The sequence below is a fragment of the Vombatus ursinus genome, unplaced genomic scaffold (genome assembly GCF_900497805.2).
Source record: "Vombatus ursinus unplaced genomic scaffold, bare-nosed wombat genome assembly UNPS02005286.1, whole genome shotgun sequence".
Taxonomy (NCBI): domain Eukaryota; kingdom Metazoa; phylum Chordata; class Mammalia; order Diprotodontia; family Vombatidae; genus Vombatus; species Vombatus ursinus.
The window spans coordinates 3896181-3915274 of NW_020945064.1; the positions used below are offsets into that span (position 1 = coordinate 3896181).

At 45.7% G+C, this 19094-nt stretch overlaps 3 protein-coding genes across 3 annotated transcripts in view; 2 read left to right on the top strand and 1 right to left on the bottom strand.

The window, feature by feature from the left end:
* UTP4 (UTP4 small subunit processome component) overlaps positions 1-6057 on the bottom strand; it is a 32011-nt gene extending 25954 nt beyond the window's left edge. Inside the window, exons 1-2 of the mRNA XM_027847711.1 lie at positions 5980-6057; positions 3791-3951 (exon numbers count right to left, since the gene is read on the bottom strand). Of these exons, the coding sequence (XP_027703512.1) occupies positions 3791-3949 (159 nt within the window). The 5' untranslated portion in view covers positions 3950-3951; positions 5980-6057. The remainder of the gene's footprint in view (positions 1-3790; positions 3952-5979) is intronic.
* Positions 6058-6146: 89 nt separating this feature from the next.
* CHTF8 (chromosome transmission fidelity factor 8) lies at positions 6147-14022 on the top strand. Its single transcript, XM_027847712.1, has 4 exons — positions 6147-6220; positions 12937-12995; positions 13258-13375; positions 13775-14022. Exons 2-4 carry the CDS (start codon positions 12973-12975, stop codon positions 13997-13999), a joined length of 366 nt encoding a protein of 121 aa, XP_027703513.1. The 5' UTR covers positions 6147-6220; positions 12937-12972; the 3' UTR covers positions 14000-14022.
* Positions 13972-16979, top strand: LOC114032417 (chromosome transmission fidelity protein 8 homolog). The gene has a single exon (XM_027847710.1). It carries the CDS (start codon positions 13996-13998, stop codon positions 16339-16341), a length of 2346 nt encoding a protein of 781 aa, XP_027703511.1. The 5' UTR covers positions 13972-13995; the 3' UTR covers positions 16342-16979.
* The last annotated feature ends 2115 nt before the right edge of the window (positions 16980-19094 follow it).

Below are 19094 nucleotides of genomic sequence, written 5' to 3' on the forward strand. Positions count from 1 at the left end.
GTAGTGAGGGCCAAGTTAATATTAATTGGCTAGCAAATATAGAACTATGCCCAGAAAGTTACTAAATTGTACCTACCTTTTGACCCACCTATATCATTACTAGGCCTGTATCAAGAAAAAATTAAAGAAAGAAGAAAAGCACCTATGTACACAAAAAATATTTACAGTAGATCTCTTCACGGTAGTAAAAAATGGGGGGGGGGGCAGCTAGATGGCACAGTGGATAGAGCACCGGCCCTGAAATCAGGAGGACCTGAGTTCAAATCTGACCTCAGACCAAACACTTGACACTTATTAGCTGTGTGACCCTGGGCAAGTCACTTAACCCCAACTGCCTAAAAATTAATTAAAAAAAAATTTTTTTAAAAAAATTGGAAACTAAGGGGTTGTCTTACTGGGGAATGTCTAAACACACTGAGGTATGTGAATAAAATAGAATATTGTTGTGCCACAAAAAATGACGAAATGGACAATTTCAGAAGAAACTGGGAAATATTTTATGAACTGATGTAGAGTAAAATGAGCAAAACTTGGAGAAAAATGTATACAATGATAACATTACATAGAAAAACAACTCTGAGCTGAAAGAAATGATGAGCAGAATGATTTTAGAAAAACATAAAAAATCCTGCATGAATAATGAAGAGCAAAATAAGCAGAACCAAGAGAATGTCGTACACAGTAACAGCAATATTGTTTGAAAAATAACTGTGAACAACTAAGTTATTCTGAGTATTATAAATACTCAAGTCAACTACAAAGGCCTTATGAAGGAAGATGCTATCTTATCTATATATCTCTGTATCTGTGTCAAATGGTGGCCTTCTCTAGTATGGCGGGAGAGAGGCAGGGAGACAGTTCAGAACTTAAAATATAACAAAAAAAATTAAATGAAATTTTTTTCAAAAAAGAAAACAACAACAACTCTGAAAGACTTTAGAACCCTGATGAGCTCAGTGATAAGTTAGGAATCCAAAAGAATGAAACAAGCTACTCACCTCTCAACAGAGAGGTGATAAGCTTTAAAGGCAGAATGAGACCCATTTTCTGACATGGCTAATGTGGAAATTTGTTTTGCCAGACTATGCTATGAATTGAAGGTTTTAGGGGGTCTTGGGGGGGAGTTTTATTTTTTGCTGGGGTGTGGGACAGAAGTTGAGAGGGAAAGATAGATTAATTTTTTAAAATAACTGAAACAATTAAAATGAAAATAAAAAACAAATTAGCTAGCATAAAGAAAGAGAGAGGTAAGAACAGAGAAGAAAAGAGTAAAAACATGGAAAAAATACATGACAAAAAGAAGAATGGTCTCTCAGATGCTAATTCAATTAAATTCACCACTTTTAGACACTTACCAAATACTGGGCTGCCAATCTCTACACTAAACTATTCTGATTCCCCAGTCTTCACATGACATCGGGGGCCCCTGACCTTTTCTGGGTCATGGCCCCCAAGGCAGTCTAGGGCAGATTCTTCTCAGAATCATGTTGTTAAATGTATAAAATAAAATGCACAGCATTACAAAGGAAACTCATTCGATTAAAATTACCAAAATATATTTCTAGAAGTCCACAGACCCTCAAACCTCCACCGGACAGGTTCTACCCGGGATGAAGAGGGCCTTAGACTCAATCTAGCTCAATGCCCTTGTTTCAGAGAAGGAGAGAAAGGTGAAGCCTAGAAAGGCTAAGTCAGCCAATGAAGCTCAAACCTCTGGACTCCAAGCCCACTATTCTTCTCCATGACACGACTGCCTCCCAGCATGGCCAGAAACTATACAGCCAAGATGGGGGGGGGGGGGGAATTCCCTCCAGCAGTGAGACTGCCAAGGAGCCATGCCTTCTCATCTTATGATTCTTATCAATGACATTTGAGACACACACAATAAACAATCTAGAGAATGAATCAGAGGTCTTCCTTTTAAAAATATGTGACAAACATCAGAAAACCCCTAGGCTGTCTGTCATCACTTACTTGCCATAAGGGAACCGTGCTGAGTCAAGTCCACAAGCACGTGCTGCACCACCTCCCAAGTCCCCCCCGGACCACAATGTGCTGTTTCTCCATCTCTGATCCTCTACCTCTTCATCCTCATCTCCTCCTTCATCATGTTCATCCTTTCCCATTTCCCAGATTCCTTACCTCTGTTCCTGCCTCTCCTTTCACTGTTATATACACATGTCACCTCCCGCCCTTGATTCCTTTGCCCCCCTGCCCTTCAAGAGTGCCTGCATTCACACTGGATCACGCCACCAGCAATACTCTCTGGGCCGTAAACATCAATGGGGAAGGCCCACCACTATGCCTACTGGGTTCAATACAAATTCACTTTATCTAATTTCAACAGATCCCTCACTGGGGCATGGCACTCCTTTCGTTCTTCTTTAACATAGTCTCCACCCCACTGTCCCCAGCAGCTGTTTGAAACCTTCTACCCTGCTCCAGCCTGTGATGCCTGAGCAGAGGCTCAGATTCGTCCTGTGAGGAGAAAATCAAGGCAGTGTATTGTGAGCTTCTTCACCTCTCCTAATCCACACCTTAAACCTCTTCTGTCCTTTTATAGACCTTTTCTGGCTGTCCCAGGTAACAGCAGCATTCTCACAACCCCCCTCCTCCAGCACTCTCCCAAGAGGGAGCTCTGTCTCTACCTTTACCCACTTAACCCACCCAACCCCAACCCTCGTTTAGGCCACTCTGATCTCTCCCCGGATGGGTGAAACAGCTTCCTAACTGCTCCTCCCACTTCCAAGTCTCTTCCCTTTCTACCATCTCCTACACAACTCTTCCAGCTGGCCTCTTCCTTCCTTGTACTCAAATGGGGGGAGTTGGTTCTCTGTCGCCACCCTCAGCAGAATCTAAATGAAGCTCCTAAGGGCAGGGATTGTTTCATTTTGGTCTTTGCACCCCCAGAGCCAAGAATAACAGTGTGCACTCAGTAGGTGCTCAGGAAACATCTGCTGAATTCAGATGGATCCTTGTCCCTAAGGCCAAACATCATCACTTCTTACTCAGTAGTCATCACTGGTAAGAAGCCATCGCTATTTATATCCCCTAAGTGTTCTGTTCTCCCCCCATCCCCACCCCCTTGATCCCTGGCCATCATTATCCTTCTGAGATCACTGTGCTCTACCACCTGAAGAAAACAGTCCTGTCAAGATGCTTGAGCAGAAAGGGTGAATGTTGTAGGCAGGGTGCACCATGGATTGGGCTGTCCTCCTATTACTCAGTTCTGACCCAGATCGTGGCTCCTCAGCAGTAACTAAGGACCTCAATGGGCTGCTTGTACAATTTCAACCCAAACAGGGCAGTCTGTGTTCCTGCACCCACAAAGGTTTTCCCAAACGGGTGACCAGTCTAATCTTTAAAACAGTTACGCATTTTTGCTGAAACAGAGACTGACTCTGGCCAGGGGTCCCCAGGCAGTAACTGCTAACAAGTGATAAGAATGAAAGAGAAAGGATGCTTTTTTCCCTGATGTCTACACAGGGATTTGGCCCAGATAAAATTCTTCTGTAAACAGTGCCCCCAAAAGGCACAGCACTGAGTCTCTTGGGGCTCTGAGGAAGTAGCCCCAAATGAGGAGCTAGTAAAAGGTTTTGGCCTCTTTAGCCCAAGGAGGCCACGAGATACAGCAGGCACTTGTTACAGTGATTTCTTAAGGGAACAGAACAGAGCAGACACAGCAGAGGGAGGGGCAGCCCTGACTTTGCTCCCTCCTCCCTTTCAGGACTCTCATTCACAAAAGGGGGCTGTCAGTCCAGATGACCCCAGAGGCCCACAGCAGACCGACCTTCTCCTGAAAGCTGTTGGCCGCCAGGTTGTAGATCTCGATGGAGCCGTCCACTCGGGAGACAGCCAGCTTGTTGGATTGGTGATTATGTGCCACACATCGGATCCCCACGGGGACATAGTTGAAGAAACGCACCCGATGAACCTTAAACTCACCCATTCCTGCAGACAGAAATGTAACTCTTTATTAAGCACATACTCCACAGGGTATGTGCTGTCCAACTGTTCCCTGGAGCAATCAAAAGCAGCCTTTTCTCTGTTTACTGTGCCTCCTCACCTGGGGTGAAGGGGAATTATTTTTGAACATATACCTGGTAATGTTATGCCCTACATATTGTACTCCTTCTCAAGAGCAGGGGCAGTCTTTTACCTTTCTTTGTATCCCCCATGCATAGTTCCTGGCCCACAATAGGCACTTAATAAATGCTTAATGACTGACTTAACTAATAAACTAATAGTTTCTAGAATCTCATCTTGGAGGAATGACAAAACAGAGGATTCATTCAGCACGCAGTTATAAAGTGCCTACTATGCACCAGGGACTGTGCCATGTACCAAGGAGACAGACAAAAAGTAGCTTACATCAAACTAGGAGAGGAGGAGGAGAGACTAGGGGTGCAACATGAACACATAAAAATAATGTATCAGACTTGCAAAGAGAATACAAAGTAGCCTGGAGGGTAGGGGGAAGATGAGGACAGGCCTCCTGCAGGAATTTGGCCATTCCGTGAAGTGAAGGTGAGGAGACAGAGCATTCCAGGCTTGTGCCCATTTAAAGATGAGGAAACAAAGGGTTAGAGCTGGGCTGGCTCAGAATAGCATGGCTAGGAAGGTGGAACTGTCCATCCCCTGCCTTAGGCTATCCCTCAAGGGTAGAGGACTGAGGATGTCAGAGACCAACATGTAAAAAGTAATGCACTAGGGAATCTGCAGACCCAGATTCAAATGCTGCCCCTGAAACCAGAGGCAAAGTCACTTTCAGTCCTCTGAGCTTCAATTTCCTCATCTGAAAATGGAGACAATTGACACCTGCATTGCTCAGCTCACAGGGCTGTTGTGAAGAAAGCTCTTTGTAAATCTTGAAACACTATGTAAAATAAGTTGTCGGTTGGCAATGGATTTCAGAAAACAGCCAAGGCAAGAGAAGTCCTAAGAAGGAATATCTATCCAGTTCACAATAATGACTTTGTGGTGAAAGCTCAGGATCTGAGAGAGGTCCGAAGAACACTTCAAATCCTCTTTCCACAAACACTTAACAGTGCCTTCTATGCACAGGGCATCGAGCTCCATGGGACAGACCCGAAGAAAACCTTATATTCTACATCCTAGGGGATTCGGCAAGGGCTCACCTCCATGCTTGTTAATTCAACACTTATCTGTAAAACATAACAATGTACTAAATAGATGCCTATGTGAGGCACTGTGCCGGGCGCCGGGGAGGTACAAAGATGAAAAATGGTATTTGTTCACTGGTGGAGTTTCCTTGGATTGCACCTCTCAGCTCAAGGATCGGTGTCATCCTTCTGGGTGAGGAGCTCACAGTCTGATAAGGGGGTATATGTGTGTGTGGGGGGGGGGGGATGATGGATTCAGAGTCCTCTGACGTCAGATGAGACCATTCCCTCGATTCTCTGAACCTCAGTTTCCCCATCTGTCAAATGAAGGAGATGCACTAGCCGAGTCCTGCCCTGGACACAAATCCCTCCCTAAACCATAAGCAGCCGGGGGCTCGCAGGATGGAGTGCTGAGCTTGGGAGTCAGGAAGACCGGAGGGCAAATTCAGTCTCACACGCTTCCTGGCGGGGTGACCCTGGAAAATGGGGCAACAACCGCACCTCCCTCCCGGGGCTGCTTCGAAGACCAAAAGGGCTTTTGCAAATCTCATTACTTCAGTCGCAAGTAACAGTCAATGCTGGCTAGTACTCTAAACCAGCAGATCAAACCATCAGTAGGCGCCTCCTGCATGCACGCGGAGCTCTGTGAATGAAACGTTCCCGAGGAGCCGGGGCAGTAAAAGGGCCTCCGGGCAGAGGGGACATGAGGAGCCTCCCGCCGGCCCCCGGCAATCTGGGGCACCGGCTCGCCTCCTTCCTTCCCGGGCTGGCTGCCGCGGAGGGCGGGGGGGGCCCTGGAGAGGGACCCCCAGCCACGAGGCAGGGCCGCTTCCTTCCCCCCATCGCCCGCACTCACCTCCGCCAGCCTCCGACCTCCGGCCTCCGGCCTCCAGTCCGGCTTCTCTGCGACTCGCGCTCCCCTCCCCACCCGGCCTCGACCTCGCACCACGTGCGCGCGCTTTGACCCCGGAAGCAGTCGTTGGCCCCACGGAGCCGGAAGTGCGCAGACAGTGTTAGCGGCGGCGGACGGTGGCGGCGGGAGGTTCGGTTGTCGCCCGTTGGCCGCGAGGCGCCGCGTTCGGCGGCCGCCGTTGCAGGTCAGGCCCCGGGCGGGGAGTGCGGGAGGGGGAGCAGAAGGGGCCCGGGAGGCGAGGGCCGGGGCTTCGAGAGGCGCGGCGGCGGGAGGGCGAGGAGGAGGGAGCTGGCGGCCCGGGGAGGGAGGACGGCGCGGGAAGAATGGCGGGCTCGGGAGGCGGGAGGGGCCGGGGCTGAGGCGAGGGAGCGGGAGCGAGCGCGGGCGGGGGAGGAGGAGCGGGCGCAGGCGGGGCGAGCGCAGCGGAGCCGGGCGGGGGCGGAGGCCGAGCGGGCTCGAGGCGCGGGCAGCGGCCGGGGGCTCGGAGGCGGCGGTGGCGCCGGCGGCGGAGCGGACACGCAGGGCCGGGCTGGGCCGGGCCGGGCCGGGCGGGGGCTCTGTGGGCCCAGGGGGATGCATGGAGGGGACAGGGGCGGTGGAGGCGGAGGCAGAGGTGGTCCGGCCTGGCGTTGGGCTGGGGACACGTGGGTAGGGGAAGATGAGTGCGTGGGGGCAGGGATGGCATGGCTTGGAAGGCCGCGTGACTGAGGGGAGAGGGCTGTAGAGGAGGAGGAAACGTGGAAGGGACGGGGATCCTGGATGGAGAGGGGATCCAGGAAGTGGAAGGGGACCATTTGGAGGGATCCCAGGAAGAGGAAGGAAAGGGGGAGGAGAGTGGACTCGGGAAGTGGAGTGCAAGGGAGGAGACTGGGGCGGGGGCAAGAGGAGGGCGGGGGCTGCGTGCGGGAAGCTGGAGGGACCTGGAGCCAGTGGGGGGAGGGGCGCCAGGGACAGGTATCTAAAATGGAGGGGGGAGGGGCAGGGAGAAGGTAGACTGGAGGGGTGGACTCTAGGAAAGGGGGCGTAAGGACTGTATAGGACTGGAAGTGTGGGTCAGCGGATGGAGAGTAAATCCTTAGAGGAGAAGGAGATAGAGGGTTGGGAAGAGAGGGCGGAAAGGAGGGTCAAGGACACAGTGTTTGAGTAGTGGAGGATTTGGACAAATACTGGAGTAAACTCAGATCGACTGAAGCAACTTTGCCAGCAAGCATCTGCAGATACCAGTAGTTGATCCTGTGGAGGAGCAGGATCATAAATATTCCTGAAGTGTGTTGTGAAAGTTACACGTGTATACATAGTGTCCACATACATTTTTGACCCCACCCCCATGAAAAGTTCTGAAACATTCAGTTCCACACGTACATCACAACCCTTATGGGGGGGGGGGGACAGGGTCTGTCCATCCAAACTAGAAGCAGAATTATAACTCCCACATAAACCTGTCAATAGACAGGATGGCTTTTGGTCTGCAGGCAGCCAATTTCCAGTCACGATACCACGAAAACACTCATAATAAAAAGATTATATTTTCTTTAAAACCACATTAATTGTTTGTGTTTTGGAGGAAAGCACATGGAAAGGTTCTTAATATTTAGATTAGAAGTTGTCCATCCTGAGCTCATTCTGTGAAGCAGTCTGGTGGTAATCCAAGTTTCATTTTGCTCCTACTATTTCTCAGGGACCATCTAGTCTAACCCCATCATTTTAATGCTGAGGAAACTGAAACAACACCCGTCCTCTCCCAGTTAAATAATTTGCCCAAGGTCACATGGGTAGAAAGTCAGTGAGGTGGGATTCAAACCTAAACTCTGACTCTAAATCCAGCACTCTTCACTATGTTCTGAAACTCAACATATGGTACCTATTAAATGAGATAATGGTAAAGAAAGCTCTTTGCACAGTATCTTGCAAATAGTAAGCACTATTTAAATGTTAGCTGTTCTTATTTTAAAGAAGTTTCTAGAGAGGTACAGAGAAAGCTATTAAGATTAAATTCACCAGTTCCTTCAAGTAACAGTTTGAGATGGAGACAACATAAGTTGGGTTATGTATAAATTCTTTCAGAACTATAAAATTGAAGCATGTTTTCCGCTAGATATGTATTCTAAGCCAAGATTTGTATAATGAACTTTGTAGGGAAACCTTTGGAAAGAGTCGAAAAAATTGACCTAACAAATAATTGAAATTTAAAGTTGGTGGTTAGGGAAAGAGATGACTAAGATCACCAAGTGAATGAAGGATTATCATTCAAATAAAGTGAAATATCCACTAGGTATTCCTTTTTAAAATTTTAGCTCTTGTAATTACACAAAACCTTTGGCTAGGTATTAAATATATTGTCATTCACGCTTTGTGTGTAGCACCTTTTCCTCCAGAACACTCTTATTAAATAAGTAATTTTATGTGCCTGTTAGCTATTCCTGATGAACTCATTGACATGAATTTCATTTTATTTTTTAGTGTTCTCATTTTAAAATTTAGGAATCTGAAGCTTAGAGAGATTAAGGGACTTCCCTAAAATCAAAGCTAACTGGTAAACTGGGCCCTTAGTGTATTCATTATTTAAATCCACTTTGTCCTAAGAAAAACCTGCATTTTAGATTGAATGCGTTAAATTTCTGGGAACTATGACAGCTTCCTGAAGTTTTTCAAATAGAATATTCAATTTTCCAGCATTTAATGTACAAAGAAGGGTTCAGTATTTTAGCAACCAGGAAAGACATATACAGCTAGGTCCTGATAGTTGCAAAAAATCAATCTCCTGAAGTGATAGCATGTATTCAGATTCATAGTGTTTGAAATTATGTAGTTATGTAAAATATCATATAAGATTTGAAATTATGTAGTTATGTAAAATATCATATAGGATTTTTTTCCCCTGGCCAACTGACAAATACAGTAACTGCTTTGGTGTCCTTGAGCAAATCGATTAATTTTACTTGGACGTTAATTCCTTAAAGCCACGTTCTGGAAGATATTTTTTTGTCCCCACCCACAGCATCTAACCTAATATCTTGTCTTCCCTGCGGTGCCTTAGCTACTCAATAAATGGTCCGTGAATGAATAACATGAGAATGTTGAAATTTTAAATATCAGAAGGAAATAGTTACAGAGATATGAAAAACATCATGTTTCCCAAAGTATGAGTTTATACCCTGAAGCCTTTTTTTTGCCTTTTTAAAAATAGCAGTTTTTTCAACTGCATTATGTTATTCAATACACGTTCATCTCCCTAGGGCTGGATTACTTCTGTGGGTTTGAATATTTTTATGGCTGGTTCAGGGTCTAAAACTAAGCCATAGTCTTATAAAAACTGAATTGCCACTTCTAATGACGTAAGATCTATGCTTCCTAGTTGCCTTGTAGGGAAAAACTAATTTGAGGAGCACTTCCATTGACCTGCTTTTAATTCTATTGCATAACTTAATGGACCTGTAAAATTAGTGCATCAAAGTCTACCTGTGAAATATTGTCATCTGGCTGCTATCTCATATATGTTTCTGTATAGATCAAATTTTATGAGTTTCAAAGGCCAGTCTCAGTTAATTTTCCCAGACTGAATAATGTTTGAAATATGGGGCTTTGACATCTTTTTGTCAGAGTTTCCATTGTGAATGCTGTTTGCTTTAACAAGATTTGACCTGTACTCTATTCTCTGCCTTTTTCTTTAGCAGCAGATATGCCTTAATATTACATTCCCCTTAACCCCACTTTCTAGAGGCACAAATTGGCCCCCTTCTGTTCTTCAGCCCTCCCCTCTCATCTTAGCCCAGTAGCTAGAGTCGGTGAGCCATAAGCTTTGGGCTCACCCAAACCCTAAAGAGTAAAGTATTTAGGTACCTGAAGTAATAGTAGATATCAAGAAGCAAAGAAGGGAATAGACAAAGTACAGTTTTATGGTAACAGGAGATTTGTGTATTCTGAGGGAGAATCTTAGAATATTTCTTTGCCAGCTAACTAAATTGTAAGTCCTGTTGTTCTGGGGAATAGACCATATGCACAGAAATACTCCCAAATCAGGCTTGGTACGAAGTAATGCCTGTGACCTGTTCTAGACTAGCTGACACTGACAGGTGCTGGAATACCCAAGCTGAGTTTAAGCTTTTAGTAGTATTGATTTTGCTGGAGCAGGTGCCAAGAAGATAGGTCCATTTCAGACATCCTTCTGTGACAGTGGTAGATAGAGAATAGGAACTTTGATGTTTGTGTCAGAGTGTACCCATCTCAATACCACTTACCTTCCAACTTGCAAGACAGTAAGGACCAAACCTAGCTATGGAATGGCACACTGAAATCTCAGTATGTTTAAGTGTTGCAGTGTACTACTTGTACAACCTTGGCTGAGTCATTAAATCTCGATGAAGCTCAGGTTCTTCATCTGTACAAGGAAGAGATTGCTTAGATGATCTCTGAAATGAGAGGCTCATCAAAAATGCTCTCTTTTCTGGCCCTAAATCCTATGATTCCTTTTGCTTTCTTTTGAGTACAAATGTAACATGTGAAGTTAACCTTTCAGAACAGATGCTTGGATTATTTCTGTGCACTAGGCTAAATGAAGTTATTCATAGTTGCTAGCCAATAATTTGAAGTTCTTGTCTACACCTCACCCTGATTCATTTAGTAACTACTGAGGAAATCCACAACATCTACCCTGATAAGCAATTGTTAAAAATTATTCTTCCTGGATTGCTGTTCTTTGCCAAGAAGCTGGGGGTAGCGGGGAGCAAGTGGCAGCATAAGGTGTGGTGCACGCTGTATCTTTTCTTTTTTTTTTTTGGATTATTTATTTTTAGTTTTCAACATTCACTTCCACAAGATTTTGAGTTCCAAATTTTCTCCCCATCTTGTCCCTCCCCCCACCCCAAGGTGGCGTGCATTCTGAATACCTCTTCTCCTAATCTGCCCTCCCTTCTATCTCTCCCCCCCTTCTCTTATGCCCTTCCCCTTCAATTTTCCTGTAGGGCTGCACACTGTATATTAAATAATCTTTTGCCCATAATCTTCTTAAATATGCATGTTTGACCATCAGGGACTGATTTTTCTTCCATGAGTACACTACTGATTCCTGGAGTTGCTGGTAACCATATATTCCAAACCCCAAATTTAGTGACATGGTCTGACAAAGACTTTTTCATCATTGTCAGGCAGTCAACTTTGAAATAAGTACCAGGCGGGAAGTCTGGGACATGGAGATGCTGTTTTTTGAATTGAAGAAGCTCAGGAGAATGTTAACAGAAAGTTCTTTTGCTTTACCCCCTGAGTACTCTGCTGCTTGCCTGCAGCCATCTGTTGCTCTTATACTATGACTTACACTTATTTAGGTAAAAAAAAAAAAATCACATCATCAATCATAAAGTTATTAGCAGCTGGGGGGTGCAGTGAATAGAGTGCTAGACCTAGAGTCAGGAAAATCAGAGTTCAAATTCAGGTTCAAACACTGTGACCCTGGGTGAGTAGTTTAACTTCTGCCTCAGTTTTCTTATTTGTAAAATGGGGACAGTATTATCAAATGACATGTTTGTAAAGCTCTTTGCAAACGTAGCATACGCTGTATAAATGCTAGCTATTAATTGTCTCCTAAATATAGACCTTGATTAGTCCAGAAGTTTTAGGACACACCCCCCCTAAGTATTTAGTCTGCTTTTAATTGTGACTAAATTTTTCCCATTTCCATATATTTTCCTTTAGAGAGTTAAAATTCTCTATAGAAATGGGGTGTTTCTGTGGAAATAATGAATTGCTTTTCAAACCCAGAAAGTTTTTTTAGGGCTGTCATTATTGCTATTTTCTTGTCTTTTAATTTCCTTTAGAATCTAATCCTACTGATGTATCGCCTCATTGTTTCCTGGGTTGAATTCTATCTTATTCCTCAGAAACTCTAGTTTTAGTTGAAGTCCCAGTCTGATTCTCTAATGTGTTGTAGTGAAAAGAAAGATGAACTTGGATTTCAGAGACCAGAGTTTGAATTTGAACAATTAATAACTGTTTTACCAGGAGGAACCCGTTTGTCCTCTCAGCCTCTGTTTTCTAGCGTATAAGAAGATAATGCTTACACTTACCTGTTGTTTTACAGGGTGGTTATAAACCATGTGGCATGAATTATTTTTTCCCCATTGTACTTTTGCCTGACTCTTACTTGTATTCATTGTCTGCCCTTGATAATTCATTTTCATGGTGCTCTCTCTCTCATGTTTGTAATTTGAAATCTAATGAAATTTCATGAGTTGTTAGATGTTTTAGTTCTGTGAACAGATGTTAAGATCTTAGAAGTTGATGTTTAAAAGGTGATTTTTTTTGTTTTTTGGCAATTGGGGTTAAGTGACTTGCCCAGGGTCACACAGCTAGTAAGTGTCAAGTGTTTGGTCTGATGCCAGATTTGAACTCGGGTCCTCCTGACTTCAGGGTTGGTGCTCTATCCACTATGCCACCTAGCTGCCCCTGGGTTTTTTTTTTTTAATTCCCCAAAAATCAAACCTAGTAGGCAAATGAATCCCCCATGTATGATGATCAGGACATTCATTTGAAAATATGTAGTTTATTCTCATTTTCCTTTAGAACAGTACATGAATTTGCCACAAGATGACACTGTTGTATAAGACAAATCTTAGTACAGTACATCTGGTTTCCGTTGTCTGTGGGCAATGACATGGACTTTAGACAAGATGAGTCCCTAAAACATTCGCCAGAATGTTAAAAAGACGTTTTTCTGCCTTAACTTTTGCTGGAGACCATTTGTGTTTCAAAATAATCTATGGTAATTGGGCAGGGGAGGGAAATTAATAAAGTTTACGTTATATCCCCTGGCAAAAGCAATCTTGAAGTTATTGAAAAAAGTTCTTCCTATTTGGCAAGGAAGAAAGCATCAGACTGTTCTTATGTAAATTTTTTCTTTCTCCTCAGCTTTTCTTCAGTTTGCTTTTCTGAGAGAAAAAGCTGATGGTGCAAATTGTGATTTCCAGGTGAGTAAATCCATGTTGATACCTTTTTTATTGTAGGGTGAATAGTTGGGGTTGGATAGGTTTGATGTTTTTCTGAAAGAGCTAAGATCCCAGAGTGCATCTGCACAGATCCTTGCATTTCAACCTTTAGTTCAGTGCCTAACACTACCCACTTTCCAATAAACTTTTGATTAAAAAAAGAATGACTGAGCCTTTTATGGGTGGTATACTACCCATCCTTCACCCCTCAAAAATATTGTAACCACCAGCCCTTTGCTTGCAGTGCTGGGGCTGGAGGCTTGGCAGAATGGGTGCTGATGGAGCTACAGGGGGAGATCGAGGCTCGCTACAGCACTGGATTAGCTGGAAACCTCCTGGGAGACCTACATTACACCACCGAGGTGAGGGGGCTTTCCTTACCCTGCCTAACGCCTCAGAAAAACAAGCCACAGTAAGGTGGCCCTCCCAGAACCGAGAGTGGGGACTGCCCTAAGGTTTGTTATGTGAGGTCTGGCTAATGTCCTCAGGAATCCAGTCATGCTCCTCCCCTACCTCTGAAGCATCAGAGAAGTTTTACTTTGGGGTAACTGGAGAGGTTGTGTTTCTGAAGATGGAAAATGTATTTTTCTTTGTGACTGGGAAATGTACAGGGGGAGGGTTAGCAAATGTAGCATCTCAGTGCTGATGCAGTGAGAAATGCCAAAGAGTAAGGCGAAGGACCTGAATAGGTTGATGGGGATGCCTGAGTTTTATCTTTCCCTGAACCTCAGGTATCTTTTTGTTTTTGTTTTTCCTTAAAGGGAATTCCTGTGCTGATTGTGGGGCATCATATCCTATATGGGAAAATTATCCAATTGGAGAAGCCATTTGCTGTCCTGGTAAAAAGTGGTTCTGGGGAACAGGAATGTGATGAAAGTGGCAGACAGACAGCAACTCGGTACCTAGCGAAAGCGCTAATAAAGAACAAGATTCTCTTCAAAACCCGCCCAAAACCCATTATCACCAACGTTCCCAAGAAAGTATGAAAGAACCAAGGATTTTTTCTAGAGAGCGGCCAACTCCCTGGACTCGTGCCCCATTCCCACCTCGAGGACGGATAGACGGTTCCCTTGGTTCACCGATGGCTCCTGTTTTGAATGCAGGCAATGCAATGGGGGTAAACCCTGATCCTTTCCTTTTAGCCAGTGTTCTTGGTGGAAATCTGACTCGATTCCCAACTGGCCCCCTTGCCAGAAATCCAGCTCCTTTCCCAAAGCCATCTGGCTCATTGGCCTCATGTCCGCCTTCCTTCCCAGCTGGTGCCCGTGACTCAAATGTGGTTCCTTTTCCAAGGGGGATGAATCCTCCAAGCACAAGCTCAGTTCCTTTCCCAAGGCCAGGAGGCCCACTTGGCTCAGGTCTAAACCCTCGAGCAGGTATTGCCCCTGGTACAGGTCCTATGTCTAACCCTAGGCCAGGGGGGCTCACCAACACAGGTCCTATGCCTAACCCTAGGCCAGGTGGGCTCACCAACACAGGTCCTATGCCTAACCCTAGGCCAGGGGGGCTCACCAACACATGTCCTATGCCTAACCCTAGGCCGGGGGGGCTCACCAACACAGGTCCTATGTCTAACCCTAGGCCAGGGGGGCTCACTAACACAGGTCCTATGCCTAACCCTAGGCCAGGGGGGCTTACCACCACAGGTCCTATGTCTAACCCGAGGACAAGTGGTCTTCTGGGTGCAGGTCTTGACCCCAGAGCAGGTGGTCTGGGCTCAGGTCCTGGTGCTGACCTGAGAACAGGAGGTTCACTAGGCACAGGTCTTGGTCCGAACCTAAGGACAGGTAGCCTTATGGGCACAGGCTCTGGTCCTGACCCCAGAGGAAGTGGGTTCTTGGGTACTACTGGCCCTGGTCCCAATTCTAGAATGGGTGGCCTGGGTGCAGGCAGTCTAGGTGCAGCTGGCCTGAGTGCAGGTGGTTTGGGTGCAGGTGGCCTAAGTGCAGGTGGTTTGGGTGCAGGCGGCCTGGGTGCAGGCGGCCTAGGTGCAGGTGGTTTGGGCGCAGGCGGCCTGGGAGCAGGTGGCCTGGGCGCAGGCGGCCTGGGTGCAGGCGGTTTGGGCACAGGCGGCCTAGGTGCAGGTGGTTTGGGCGCAGGTGGCCTAGGGGCAGGCGGCCTGGGCACGGGCAGCCTGGGCGCGGGTGGCCTGGGCTCGGGTGGCATTGGCACCAGCAGCCTTGGCGCAGGTGGTTTAGGTGCAGGTGGCCTGAATACAGGCCCAGGACCAGGTCTCAACCTAAGAACCAGTGGTCTCTCAAATACAGGGCATGTCCCTGATCCCAGGGCAAGTGGATTTCTGGGCACAGGCCTTGGTCCTAACTCTAGAGTTAGTGGTCTAGGCACGGGTACAGGTCCTGGTCCTGGTCCTGGTCCTAACCCAAGAGCAGGTGCCCCGGGACCAGGCCCTGGTCTTAACCCAAGAGTAGGCCTGGGAACAGGCCAGGGCCCTAATTTGGATCCCAGGGCAGGTGGTCTCTTGGGATCAGGAGCTGGTCCCAATTTGAGAGCTGCTGGTCTCATAGGGACAGGATCTGGTCTTGACTTGAGAGCATCTGGATCTCTAGGTATGGATCTTGCTCCCATTTTAAGGGCAGCTGGTCTCCTTGGAGCAAATTCAGCCCCTTTCTCACAGTCATCTGGAAATATGGGTCCAAATCCATCTTCCATGACAAGAGCAACAGGTCCTATGGGCCCAAACTCAGGTCCTGGTTCTAGGATAGTTGGCCTTCCAGGTCCAAACTCCTCTCCTATGCCAAGGGCTACTGGCCCCTTAGGTCCTAATTCAACTCCTTTCTCAAGGCCAACTGGCCCCTTAGGTGTAAACTCAACTCCCTTTCCAAGGGGAGGGAATCCTGCAAGCTTGAACCCAGCTACATTTCCCCAGTCCACCAGCTCAAACCCACCTACCTTTCCACGTTCCACTGGTCTTCAAGCATCCAGTACAGCAGTTTTTCCAAGGTCATCTGGCCCCCTGGGCCCAAACCCAGCTAACTTCCCAAGATCAGCTGGACTGCAAGGCCCAAGTCCAGCTACTTTCCCAAGATCTACTGGCCCACTGGGTCCTAGTCAAGTTCCTTTCCCCAGGTCTGCTGCTGGTTCACTAGGTCCCACACCAGCAAGTGCCCCAGGCATAAACCCAGCTCCTTTTCCAAGGCCATCTGGTCCCCTGGGTATAAACCCATCTTTTCCTAGGGTCAATGGCCCCATATTAAAGACTGTGGTACCATTTCCTAGGAGTGGAAGCCTTGCTGGGCCCGGCCCAACTTTTCCTAGACCAGGAGGCCCATTGGCTGCAATGTACTCAAATGGAATGTTGCCACCCTAGAGACCACCCCCTTTCCGCCTAGGCTACATTGGCTGCAAGGCACCATGGCTCTGGGCAAGATGGAGAGAGCTGTGTCCTGAAGGCCACAGGGAGGCTTGATTTGATGGCCATTTCTTTCCACGGCTTATTTGTCCAATGAAGATGGAGTCTTCACTTTGCTTGTGAGACAAGAACTCTGGCAGGCAAGCTCAGCCCTAAGGATGGGGAGAAAGACTCCCAGTGACCTGTAGCCTGTGGTGCTTTCTCACTGCTTTGTGCTGAGTTCTCTCTGTCTTTCTTACTCATTTCTTGGATTGTTCACCTGGACTTTTCCTCAGGGATGCATAGGCCTGCCGGTCCCAGCTCATTCTGTGCTACCATCTTCCCTACCAGAGAAACCCAGGTAGCTGCTTTTGTTAATTGTGTTCCAGTTCAAACATTACTCAGTAACTCTGTATAGAGCAGCTCTGACTGGATAGTCCTTTTCAGTTCTAAGTAAAGCTTGTTTCTTTATGCCACAAACTGGACGTTGGCCATCTCTGGAATTCACAGGAGGCCAAAGTTGTGAAGCAGCTTCTCACCTGCCCTTCTCGCTACTGTTACTCCCAATCAAAGAACCTCAAGATTTTGAATTGATGTTGGCTCTGGGACCTGGGGGTGGGGGGATGGGAGGTAAAGGGGAGGGGGAGGGTAATAATTACTGTTTTTCAGCCTGGTATGAAGGCATTGTTGGTGTTTCATTCTACAATATATCATTTCTTACTGTTTCTTTAATAAATGGGATGGGAGGTTGCTGATTTTGAGCCCATTTTGTTACCTGGCCTAGGGGGAAGGAACCTCACCCATGAGTTTTAATTGTTTTAGCTGAAGTTGGCCATGAGCCTACATTCTCTTCTGTGTAGCTTGTCTAGTTGCTTTTGGTGCAGGAATAAGAAAGCTTAACTTTGTGTTCACAGCTGGAGCTTTCTTACTCATCTGCCTGATAACTGATCAAGGATTTTGACCCAAATTACAACCTGATTTAGGTCCCACTTGTACATAACATCTTTAACATTGTCCTGAGCTAAATTCACAATCACCTTTGACAGTTTTGTCAGTTAAATTGACTGAGTTTCTGTTGGAAATTATCTGGGAAAGTGGTTGGATGGCAAATAAACCAGAGAGATGGAAGTTAAATTTTAGTTCTTGTTCACTTAAAGACTCAACTAGTATCAAGCACAGTGAACCTTTTATGCTTGGGAAACTGCTTTGCAAGAGATCACAGTCATACTATGTGATATGCTGAATGGTATATTACGTGGCATACCTGTGTCTTGTAGCCCTCAATTTCCAGATTTGGGGCTCCCTGGTAGACACCTAAGTTTTTACATTGAATAACAAGGGGGAGCCTCTCAGAAACAACAAGACTGGTGTTCTTGTGTGCAAATCTTTTTTTTATTTTGACAAATACATCATAGTATAAAAATTTTGACCTTTCTGAAAAGTGAAAAAAATGCAGGTAAAAAATAAATACATTTACAAATCATTGTAGAAATAAGTAAATATAAAAGATCAGAAAAACCCTAAATTCCTCATTAAAATGGGATTTGAGAGGAAAACCAAATGTTTTCATTAATATAAAGTCTCTTCCCTTGCATGAAATAGGGATAAAGCAGAAGATGTTTGGTTTTGTATGTTTTACAGAAAATATAGAAAATAACTTATAAAAACCAGTCGAGGTTGAAAGTTGTGAGCTCACTTATCTGCCTCTGCGCCTTTTCTATCTGGAAGTCTGGTAACAGTAGCAGGATTAGAGAACTCTGATGGTAGGACAGCTAGGGAAGACCTGTTCCTTCCTTAACCAACTTTAAGTAAAACTGAGAAAAGTAAGCCCTTCGTTTAAGTCTGAACCTTGCGTTAGCTGGCTGGATTTCCTCTCCTATTTAGCTCAAAATAGTTTGCTCTTTAGCCAGCAAAAGCTCAGAAGGAACTAGAGCCATTGTCTCTGACCTCTTCCTCATCTTTGATGGTCTGGCCTGATGTTAGCAGTGCCTGCCAAAAGCTTAGGTCTCTGTGATGCAGCGATTGCTGGCAGCACCCGGAAGACACAAACTCATTTGAACAGAAAAGCACCATAATTTGACCCATTTGCCATTTGGAACACATTTCATTCCTTTGCAAGAAGCAGCACATATTCTAGAGGCTTTTTCCTCATCATTTGCCTTTCAATTGTTAGTACTGGCTCAGTAGTGAAGAGTGAGGTCAGCAACACTACCATGGCCACTCAAGCCAGAGATGAGTTAAATGTCTGTGTTGAACCCAAGAATTGAGAATAAGACAACTAAACTGATGGTGATTTAGCTAAGGAGATGTAGCAAGAGATGAGACAAGAACTTTAGGAACTGGAAACACCCCATTTCCTAGTTTTGTGTTGCTTGGAAATAAGCAAACATAAAGCTGAAAATTTTGAAACTTAGCTATGAGGAAGCTGAAAAAAAAATGCCTGGGGGAATAGGGTGGAGAAACCCACTATTGGGGTGTAAGAGGCAACTAAGACAAGAATTGCACCTATAAACTATAGTCAATTGATTAGAGAATCTAGACAACAGGTTGTGGGAGGGCAAGAGGCTGGAGTTCATACAATAAGCAACAGCTTGTTGGAGTCAACCTGAAATTTAAGTCTAAGCAGCTTCATAAATATTGACCTGTCCCTAGTCACTCCAAAGATTTAACTACCTGTCTTGGTTAGACTCATTTGCAATTTGAGAATACTGGCAACAGTGCTGAAAGAGAGA